The sequence below is a fragment of the Heterodontus francisci genome, chromosome 15 (assembly GCF_036365525.1).
Source record: "Heterodontus francisci isolate sHetFra1 chromosome 15, sHetFra1.hap1, whole genome shotgun sequence".
Classification (NCBI taxonomy): Eukaryota; Metazoa; Chordata; class Chondrichthyes; order Heterodontiformes; family Heterodontidae; genus Heterodontus; species Heterodontus francisci.
The window spans coordinates 18,834,166-18,845,659 of record NC_090385.1 but is presented as its reverse complement, the minus strand read 5'-3'; the positions used below and the strand labels follow the sequence as shown (position 1 = coordinate 18,845,659).

General features: G+C 41.6%; 1 protein-coding gene across 1 annotated transcript; it reads right to left on the bottom strand.

The window, feature by feature from the left end:
• Window positions 1-191: 191 nt before the first annotated feature.
• akap14 (A-kinase anchoring protein 14) lies at window positions 192-10,956 on the bottom strand. The gene is made up of 6 exons (XM_068047917.1): window positions 10,880-10,956; window positions 10,322-10,430; window positions 4,900-4,994; window positions 3,375-3,554; window positions 2,862-2,914; window positions 192-1,007 (listed from the first exon to the last, which is right to left on the bottom strand). Exons 2-6 carry the CDS (start codon window positions 10,422-10,424, stop codon window positions 923-925), a joined length of 516 nt encoding a protein of 171 aa, XP_067904018.1. The 5' UTR covers window positions 10,425-10,430; window positions 10,880-10,956; the 3' UTR covers window positions 192-922.
• Between the last annotated feature and the right edge of the window lie 538 nt (window positions 10,957-11,494).

The window sequence follows — 11,494 nt, the reverse complement described above, 5'->3', positions numbered from 1 at the left end:
AGAAATAAAATTGTGTAGTTTCCCCCACACCACCCCTTCCATCATGGTTGCGCACCTCCTAAACAAACAGCAAGATATCTCCCAAATAAATGTTCAATCGGAAACTAATTTGGCTCCCATCAATTTAGATGTCTTCGATCATATGTTCATTTATTAAAACAGCAACACTGGATCTTATATAAAACTGGTTTATTTAGCCATAGAATGAAAAATATGGAAATGTTTTTCTTAAATTCTTTTACATTCATCGTTGATTTTTGAAAATAACGCAGTGTGAAAAATAATTCTCTGCTCCATGATGGCTCAGCCAGGTAAGTGCATTATCAAGAGGGCTATACAAGACCGAAATGCCCTGGTTTTGATTCCTGGCTTGTGTTGTGTTATCTTAGCTGGGGTACTGGCATTATATTGTCAAGTGTGTCTGGGCTAGGGTGAGGAAAAGCCAACCAATGCTCCAGCTTTTAATCATTATTCTTGGTAATCTCCACGGAGAAATGGACAGCAGATAAGGGCAGGGGCAGCTGTGATGTCTCATTGATGAATAGCTTTCAGACACTTGTAATTCACGCAGAAGAATGCTCATTTGGATGAGGCAAGCAGGAGTTTTTGAAACTACAGCCATGAATGAGTCAGCATCCTCGGGCGGGGAGCTGATTACCAGTGATGAATAGCCTGGCACCTCATTATCAGGTCTCAAATTGATATTGGGAACTTAGGCAGGGAGAGAGAGCAACTGGAGCCCATGGAACCATCCCAACAAGTAGGCCATACTTTTTAAATGGATAGAGTTTGAGGAAACATGAAAAACAACCAACCAGAGATAAAGTTTGATTTAGTTTCTCCCCTTTATACACACACTAAATATATATATATATTATATATATATATATATATATACACACACACACACACACTTAAAATACTAAAAGGTCACTTTTTCCATTAGCAGAATTTTGCTTTCGATGATGTCTTTTAGCCATTTTTCTCTGAATCTTGATTGACCAGGTCTAAAAAAAAAAAAATCCTTCTTAGTTTCCTGCTATTAATATAAAATCTTCAGTACAGTCCTGAATAAAACGTTTGTGGGGAAAAAATCATTTTCACTTGTTAATGTAATTGGCCAGTAAACTTAAGGGACAGATATTGGTAAACACGTTATTATAGATATCATGAAGTACAGTTTGTAACTGGTGCAAACCAATGGTTTTCAAGGGATAGATAAGGTAAATTTTCTTCTCGCTCTTGACCCCATCCCAGGTTACACAAGTGCTCGAGTATAAATGGCTTTGGATTGCTCACTCAAGCTGTGATTGTATCAAAGCTGTAAATCCTTCAAAAATGTATCTCAAGCACAGAGCACTAGCTGCCAATCTCCAACATGACATCTGTCCACAAACAACAGGGGGGAAAAAGTCTCTCTCTAAGATACCCGTGAGTGATTTCAGAGTTTTAATCTTACTGAGCCGCTCAGTGCTTGACCTTTGTTTTGCATTTACAATGTAATTTGAACCTTTGTGGAAATTAATACTTTTACATTACAGATAGCATATGATTTATGTTTAATGGTTTAAGACTTCACACAGGGGCGGCGCAGTGGTTAGCACCGCAGCCTCACAGCTCCAGCGACCCGGGTTCGGTTCTGGGTACTGCCTGTGCGGAAATTGCAAGTTTTCCCTGTGACTGCATGGGTTTCCGCCGGGTGCTCCGGTTTCCTCCCACAGCCAAAGACTTGCAGGTTGGTAAGTAAATTGGCCATGGTAAATTGCCCCTAGTGTAGGTAGGTGGTAGGAAAATGGTGGGGATGTGGTAGGGAATGTAGGATTAGTATAAATGGGTGGTTGTTGGTCAGTGCAGACTCTGTGGGCTGAAGGGTCTGTTTCAGTGTTGTATCTCGCTATGACTATGACAAGGACTTGATTTGTGTTGTATTACTGTCACAGTACAATATAGCAGGTGTCAAGCAGATTCAAAATTATACCACCACCATACACATAGTGAAACTTGTCACAAAGAGGGAAGTTGGAGACGGACAGATCATTTTCTTTCTTGGTTGGTTGGTTAATAAAGGAACACTGCATGAAGTGGCTCACTGCCAATTTATTGAAGGACTTGGCAGCAGGGAAGAATTTTGTTTAAGCTCTGCTGTACAGCTTCACCACCCTCTTCTCTCCTCCCAGCCCCTCTCTCCCCCCCACACCCATCTTACACTGAAAAACCATGCAGGACAATATCACATGATCTAACAATATAATCACTTCTTGGAAAATAACTGGAACTAACAAATAAGAAATGCATTTTTAAAATATTGACTGCAGGCTGAATATACCTGCAGTATGTATTACTTTGTCCCACCAATAAAAGAGAACTTACTTCATGACCAGGAATTGTGCTGACATTTGGGATTACATGCCACTGCTGGATAAGCACCTGAAGAGAAAAAAATTGCAGGGCTACAGGGAAAGGGCTGGGGAGTGGATCTAGTCGATTTGCTCTTGCAGAGAGCCAGCACAGACAAAATGGGCTGAATGGCCTCCTGTGCTGTAACCATTCTATGATTCTACTGTACCCAGATAAGCTGAAGCCTTCGGAAATGAGGGTCGGGGATATGGTAAGATTGTGATCTGTGTTACAGAACTAGGAATCAGACAATTTCAAATCCCAATGTGGCAGTTTGAAAACTGAATTCAGTTTCAATATATCTGGAAATAAAAAGCTGGTATTAGTAAAAGTGGCCATCAAGCTGTCAGATTGTCATGAAAACCCAACTGGTTCACTGATATCCTGGAGAAGGAAACCTGCTGTCTTTGCCCAATCTGGCCTATATGTGACAATTGTTATAATTTATAAATAAAATTATTTACCTGTGCAGAAGTCTGTTTGATTCAAAAAAGAAGTAAACTTCAACAGGAAAAATCTAAAAACATGAAAAGGTTCATATTCAATGAAATGATTAATACTATGTCCATTTTCAAAGCTGCAAGTAACATTCACTATTTAACGGGTTAATGCTTTTGTGCGCTTGTCACTGGTTTTGTTTAATCCTTCAGGACTTCAGTGCATCAGACATTCAAAAGGTAGAAAGTGGTAAAGTTGCAAATTATTTCAAGTGTTGCCACTGCTGAGACATGTGTCAAATGAGCATTGAGCTGGAGCTCAAGGATCAGAACAGCATGGAACATTTCTCCCATTTTTCTGAAAGGCCAATTGAAGTCTGTAATCTCAGTCATGGTCAACGCATAACAACCATGGTCAACTCAATGAACACAGAGATTTGCAAGTCTAATCATCTCTGTGGAAACCCTGTAGCACTAATCATATATAGCGTCCAAATTCATCAGAATAAAGATGTTGATTTACTGTACACATTTACTCACAGGTGGCTTAACTTTAGAGATTTCAATGATAAAGTAAGTACAGGCTGTTGCTCGTGGGATGGGCTTCCTTCGAGTTGGTATACTCCACCGTACACGATAATGATGATGAATATGGTATTCTAGTTCCTCCTCTTTCAGATAGTCCAGGCAGTGAAGCCAGCAATTAGAAAACTCCCATGTCTGTTAGAGCACAGCAATATTCTTGTTAATGAAATTGCTAAGGTTAGTCATCATTACTTTTTTGAAGAGTTGTCACAGAACTAACTTATGAAAACTGCACAATTCACAACTGTCCTTGCATTCACTTGATGCAGTTAAATTTAAACTTTATAAAACATATACCATTGTGTCATATATTAACATACATTACTATCTCCACAGCATCAGAACTGGTTAATTGTATGATAGTATTTAGGGTTAAACCCATGATTCTCCACATGGAAAGTTCCCCATGCTGGTAATGCTGTCCTCAACAGTTGAGGAAATGGGTGGAGTGAGTTACCTTGGTTTCTAGTTGGACACATTTGAGAAGCTGATCAGAGAATGGGAAAGGTTGAGGCTTGGGCAGGGGATCCCTATCTGTTATCTCTATTGCAGAATGTTTTTTTTATTCGTACATGGGATGTGGGAGTTGCTGGCTAGGCCAGCTTTTATTGCCCATCCCTAATTGCCCTTGAGAAGGTGGTGGTGAGCTGCCTTCTTGAACTGCTGCAGTCCCTGGGGTGTAAGTACACTGGCAGTGCTGTTAGGAAGGGAGTTCCAGGATTTTGACCTGGCGATAGTGAAGGAATGGCAATATAGTTCCAAGTCAGGATAGCGTGTGGCTTGGAGGGGAACTTGCAGGTGGTCTTCCCATGCATCTGCTGCCCTTGTCCTTCTAGGTGGTAGAGGCTTGGAAGATGCTGTCAAAGGAGCCTTGGTGAGTTGCTGCAGTGCATCTTGTAGATGGTGCATATTGCTACCACTGTGCGTCAGTGGTGGGGAGTGCCAATCAAGCAGGCTGCTTTGTCCTGGATGGTGTTGAGCTTCTTGAGTGTTGTTGGAGCTGCACCCATCCAGGCAAGTGGAGAGTATTCCATCACACTCCTGACTTGTGCCTTGTAGATAGTGGACAGGCATTGGGGAGTCAGGAGGTGAGTTACTCGCCGTAGAATTCCCAGCCTCTGACCTGCTCTTGTAGCCACAGTATTTATGTGGCTGGTCTAGTTCAGTTTCTGGTCAATGGTAACCCCCAGGATGTTGATCGTAGGGGATTCAGCGATGGTAATGCCATTGAACATCAAGGAGAGATGGTTAGCTTCTCTCTTGTTTGAGATGGTCATTGCCTGGTACTCATGTGGCGCAAATGGTACTTGCCACTTATCAGCCCAAACCTGGATGTTGTCCAAGTCTTGCTGCATCTGGACACTGGTATAAAGGGGACTGAAAAAAGGAGAGGGAAGAAGATTACTAAAATAAACAAGCATAAAAATTTACGACACAAAACAACCCTGCTGATCACTCATTATCTACATGTGAAACTTACAGAAATATATTCCTCTATTTGTTTCGCTCCAATGGCAACTGTGAAGTCCTTGGATGTAATCCACTGGATGTTGCCAATCTCAAAAGAACTTTCTCCTTTCAAAAGAAAAATATGCAAATGGTATAAGTGATTAAAGAATTCTCTGAAGACATTAGTGACACAAAACACTAATTTCATAAAATGAGAACAGTGGAATTTATATATACAGCTTATCACATCAAGACATCGCTATGTATTTCACATAATGACCACTTAATTATTACTTCATTGGCTGTAAAGCACTTTGGGATATCTGGTGATTGTGAAAAGTTCTATATAAATGCAAGTCTTTTTTCATGAATATTTAAAGTACAATCCTACATGTTGGAATAAGTGTAAGATACTTTCTTTGGCCTCCTTATCTCGAAAGACAATGGATAAGCGCCTGGAGGTGGTCAGTGGTTTGTAAGATACACTACACAACAAAAATATTCATCTCTCTGAGCTCCAATGGTTAAACTTGTATTATCTATCAACATTGTTAAAAGACTTGTGCCTCATATGCATCTGTAAGGTATCACACCTTGAAAGATTCTGTTAAGAAAAAATATTACGGTAGACTCAAATGTACAATTGATTAAGAAATGCAAACCACTATCTGTTTTATGAATCAGGAGATTGGCTCAAATGTCCCATTGATTTTTTAAAAATCAATGAAAACAACTGCATGAAAAGATAGATATTTTTATGAACACTTGCACTCATTCAGAAGCATTGATGATAATCAAAAAACAAAGTTACCAATCAATAACTGGCAACTCCCACAAAAGCAACCAGATTGCTCAAATATTTTGTTTTCCAGTTTCTTTGAAAGCTTATGTCAAGTACTAAAAAATAACTTTTGTAACATGACAATGCATTCAAAATTTAAATGATTCATAAAAGAATATTTAAACGTGCTCATAAAAATGCCCATATACTGCTAGAAATTAGCCCTGTAAATTTTTCTCCATGGGTTTACTCTCTTCCAGGGGCGTGGGCAGAAGTATTGTCTTCCCTGGATCTTTCTCTGCTTCGCTGGACCTATTCATGTGACATTTTTCTAGTCCCAGTATATGTGTGTGTTCAGGTCTCTGTGTCCAACAACAGCAACAAAAAGCTGATTTAACACAAAAGTCAGTGTCACAGAATTGTTACAGCACAGAAGGGGGCCATTCGGCCCATCGTGTCTGCACCGGCTCTCCGAATGAACAATTCACCTAATGCCATTCCCCCAAACTTCTCCCCATAACCCTGCACATTCTTCCTTTTCAGAAAACAGTCTATTTCCCTTTTGAATGCTTCGATTGAATCTGCCTCCATCACACGGTCAGGCAGTGAATTCTAGATCCTAACCACACGCTGCATGAAGAAGTTTTCCTCAAGGCACTTTTGCTTCCTTTGCCAATTACTTTAAATCTGTGCCCTCTTGTTCTCGATCCTTTCACAAGTGGGAACAGTTTCTCCCTATCCACTCTGTCCAGACCCTTCATGATTTTGAATACCCCTATCACATCTCCTCTCAGCCTTCTCTTCTCCAAGGAAAACAGTCCCAACTTCTCCAATCTGTCTTCATAACTGAAGTTCCTCATCCCTGGAACAATTCTCGTGAATCTTTTCTGCACTCTCTCTAATGCCCTCACATCTTTCCTGAAGTGCGGCACCCAGAACTGGACACAATACTCCAGCTGAGGCCAAACTAGTGTCTGATACAAGTTTAAAATAACCTCCTTGCTCTTGTACTCTATTCCCCTATTAATAAAGTCCAGGATACTCTTTGCTTTATTAACCACTCTCTCAACCTGTCCTGCCACCTTCAATGACTTATGCACATATACACCCAGGTCCCTCAATCAGTTATGTAAAAGATCTCATGGAACCTGTACATTGCCCATTTTGAAAAGTGGTCTTTTGTCTCAACTGTGATTGTCTAGATTAACATCACACTCTGGTCCAAAATAAAAAGAGTCATATTAGTGGCATCTAAAGACACCTCAGAACAGAGGACACGCTGCGCATGCAGATTTATCAAAATAAAGCTTTTTCCCCATTAATCGCCTGCAGCTCTGTGTGTATTAGCTTTGAAATCCTTGTTTGCAAATTCATCTATGGGCTTGCCCTTTCTTACCTACATGATATCTTCCAACCACATATCTGAACACACATTCTCCGCTCCCTTCACTCTGGCTTACTGTTCTTCCCTCACATTGTCGGCAATGCCATCAGTGGTTAATCTTTCAGTTATTGCAACATGACCCTGTGAAACACTGTATAACAATCTGCTTCACCACATTATCACTTCCTTCAAAAGCCTTTTAAAAAAAACTTTCTATTTGATGAAGCTTTAACCCCCTCCTTCGCCAGCCATTCTTCTACCTGTTTGGTGTCTTCTTTCGTATCTCTGACAGGTGATGCTATGCACAATGTAAATTGTTGTAGGAGAGCTTCTAAAAAATTATTTTTAATTTTCTTAATTTCTTAATTCTTATTTTCTTGACTAATGACTTATTTAATGTTGATATTTTATGCAGGCATAGTCTTCATGGAACTGTTTTTAGCTGCTGGTTTACATCCAATCATAGAATGACCACAACAGAAGCAGGTCATTCATTCCTTCATGTCCATGCCAGCTCTCTGTGAGAACAACTCAGCTAGTCTCACTCCACTACCCTTTTCCCCGAAGCTCTGCAAATCTTTCGCTTCATATAATTATCCAATTCCCTCTTGAATGCCTTGATTAAATCTACCTCCACCACATTCCAGATCCTAACCACACGCTGCGTAAAAAAGATTTTCCTCATGTCGCCGCTGATAATTTTGCCACAAATCATCATAAATCATCTTATATCAGTGTCCTCTGGTTCCCGACACTGGTACCAATGGGGACAGTTTCTCCCTAACTACTCTGTCCAGACCCCTCATGATTTTGAATATCTCTATCAAATCTCCTCTCAACCTTCTACTCTCTAAGGAGAACAGTCCCAGCTTCTCCAATTTATCCATGAAGTTCCTCATCCCTGGAACCATTCTCTGCACCCTCTCCAATGCCTTCACATCCTTCCTAAAGTGTGGTGCCCAGAACTGGACACAATACTCCAGTTGAGGCCGAACAAGTGTTTTATAAAGGTTCATCATAATTTCCTTTTGTACTCTGTGGGCTGGATTTTGTGTTGGAGGCAGGGCTCCTGGCACCAGACTGAAAAGGTGGGGGAAAGCCCACCTCTGCCTTATCATGCTCCCTGGAGAAACCTTCCAGTCTTTTTAAATCCAAGTTTCAGGAGCTGGGATCCCAGTTTCTTTAAAGACGGGGATCCCGCCAGCAAGAGCTGCCGGCCAATCAGAGGGTCAGCAGCTCAGCAGTATCAGCAGCCCCAATGGGAGCGGTGGCCACTGCTGGTACTGCAGAGGCCTTGGGCCCAGGCCCAGCACTGGAACCCTGGACTTCAGGTAAGTGAGGTGGGGTGGGCGGGTGGTTGTGCAGTCCTGGAAGGGGGTCCTGGGGAGTGAGTAGTTCCCAGCGAGGATTGCCCACGGAGGAGGGACCCACCCCCCACAAGCCCACAGGGATGGTGCCTCGTGTTACAAGCCACCCTGCCCATGTGGTGGAGGCACCCCTGCCACTGGTAAGATCCCAGCAGCGGCGGGAAGATGCTCTTAATTGGCAGTTAATAGGTCACTGAAGGGCCTCAATTGGCCTCTGGGTGGGAAGGCTGTCAACGGCCTATCCTGCTCCCAGTAAGATCACTTGGTGATGGGCCCTCAGCTCCCTGCCACTCATCGTGATTCTCTGTGCCCCCTGCCTCTGACATTGCCTCAGGGGTGCCCATAAAATCCAGCCCTATGCCTCTATTTATAAAGCTCAGGATCCCATGTGCCTTATTATTTGATTTCTCAACCTGCTCTGCCACCTTCATCAATTGGTGCACATATACCAAGCACCCCACAGGTCCTCTGCTCCTGCACCCTCTTTAGAATTGTATCCTTTAAGTTATAATGCCTTTCCTCGTTCTTCCCACCACAATGTATCACTTCACACTTCTCTGCATTAAATTTCGTCTCTCATGAGTCCACCCATTCCATCAGCCTATGGCATCTTCAAGTCTGTCACTATCCTCCTCATAGTTTTGTGTCACCCGCAAATTTTGAAATTGTGCCCTGCACACCCAAGTCTAGGTCATTAATATATATCAAGAAAAGCAGTGGTCCTAATACCAACCCCTGGGGAACTCCACTATATGCCTTCCTCCAGTTCGAAAAACAACTGTTCACCACTACTCTCTATTTCCTGTCATTCAGCCAACTTTGTATCCATGCTGCTATTGTCCCTTTTATTCCATGGGCTTCAACTTTGCTGACAAGCCTGTTATGTGGCACTTTATCAAATGCCTGTTATAATGCAAGAGGTAATTCATACAGTATTACTCATGATAAATTGGATGATGCATAGTTTTGTAACTATAGAACTATCATACTATATACATTCTATTTCTCTGCCTATAATGGTAGAAATGTGCTTAAAATGGCCTTTACCTTAAAGGCCATAAAGCCTAATTGCTGTAAACTCTGTTGGTGCAGGAAGTTTGCAGGTTGCCAGATGCTTATAACCATCTGCTCATCAGACGGCAGCAGTCTTCCTTTCACATCAGAAGCTTGTGGATTTAAACCCAACTCTAGGGCATAAGTGCATAATTTAGGCTGAAATTTGGAGAGCAATCTGGGGGAGGGTGGGGGATGCTATATTTTCAGCATGCCATCATTCATATGAAACATTAGCCTTGTTATTCATTGGGTAGCACTGACAGGGTTTCAAACCTTGGCCTCGCAACTGGGGCAGCGATTAATGTTGAACTTGCAGCATTGCACCCAGCTTGGCAAAGGCTGCCAATTTGACATTTTGGGCACTCTGATGATAGTGGGTTATATCCCTTACAAAGGCTCTGTTTGCCTGATCCAGTGGATCAGGTCGACATTCAAGATCTCACAGAAGTATTAAAAGAGAGCAGGGAGATTGATACCCCAGCTAACATCTTTCAACCAAAGTTACCAAAAGTAACTGATCATCCAATTGATTGGAGTTGGGACTTTGCTGTGCACAGAATTATTCCCCAGTTTGCCTGTATAACAACAGGCTGCGAAAGAAAGTCTTGCATTTATATAGCACCTTTCACAACAAATTACAGCCAATTAAATGTTTTGAAGCGTAGTCACTGTTGAAGGAAACACGGCAGCCAATTTGCGCACAGCAAGCTCCCACAAATAGCAATGAGATAATGACAAAACAATCTGTTTGCAGTGATGTTGGTTGAGCATAAATATTGTCCTGAACATTGGACAGAACTACTTTGCTCTTCTTCAGAATAGTACCATGCGATCTTTTATGCCCACCTGGGAATATCTTCCTTACCTTCTCTTCTCAACAACTCTTCAAGGTACCTCTTGGCATCTTCCAGAACACCCTTTATGATGATTTCAGCCTGTTTCGTCAATAGCTGGGTGAAAAGGTCCATGACGCCCTGCATAAAATAAAACCTTTCTTGTTGTTTTGATTAACCATTAACAAACACTAGTTGCTTACACTATTTTTCCTAAGTGGCGCAGCCCACTTCCCTTAGTCAATTAACCAACTTCAAATCAAAAAGCTACTGCAGCTGTTGGAACAGGAGTGCGATACTGCGGATGGCGGAAACCTGAAAATAAAAATGCTGGAAAATCCTCAGCAGGTCTGGCTGCATCTGTGCAGAGGGAAAATAGAGTTAACTTTTCAGGTCAATGAGAACTCAATTCTGTAATTCTGATGAAAGGTCATCGACCTCACTCCATAAATACTGTCTGGCCTGTAAGGTTTCGGGACATACATTCACCTCCTTTAAAAGTTAGTTATTCCTATCGGTAACGCTATGTTTAGATTGATATAATAACGGTTTTACGAAGCTGTTCAGCTTTGTGTGTGTGCTGCCCTTACCGAGAAGTTTGATTCACTCCCCGGATTCCCTGAACAACAACGTATCCTGGTTACGCAAAGTATACATTGGCAACGATAACCAGGACAACGCCGATCTCCACCAATAGAACGCGTCTGACGTGTAGCAAAATTAAATCAGAACCAATGAAATTGACCGGAGGTCGAGATGTCTCACGGTCCAATAGGAACACGTCGGAGTAGGGAATATGTTATAAATACGAACCATCGTATCGTCCTCAATGAACCAAATTTTCTAATACCCATTAATTTGCAATTCATTAATCTTCGTGCATTCATATCTTGCAGCTTCAAATACAGATCACAATATGATGAAGGGTCACAGACCTGAAATGTTAATTCTGATTCTCTCTACACAGAAGCTGACAAACTGCTGAGTATTTCCGGCACTTTCTGTTCTCATACAATAATATGATGCTTTTGATTGCATAGATTTTCTTTCGTTTTATTCATAATTTGGAGCTTATTGTTTGTGCCCCTTTTAAATAGGGGGCACCTTTGTTAAATTGCTTCTTTATTCATGACTAATTACCCTAATTTTAAAAAATCAGATCAGATACATGAGGATCAACCAACTGCAAATCAGGAAGCAGACCC

Bases quoted from the DNA above. Each gene is read 5' to 3' on its own strand.
- akap14 (XM_068047917.1), bottom strand. From the start codon at position 10,424: ATGGACCTTTTCACCCAGCTATTGACGAAACAGGCTGAAATCATCATA. The intron at 3,555-4,899 runs GTAAGTTTCACA...GTGCTCTAACAG, and splicing joins AAATAGAGGAATATATTTCT to ACATGGGAGTTTTCTAATTG. The intron at 1,008-2,861 runs GTAAATAATTTT...TTTTTTTTTTAG, and splicing joins TCAAACAGACTTCTGCACAG to ACCTGGTCAATCAAGATTCA.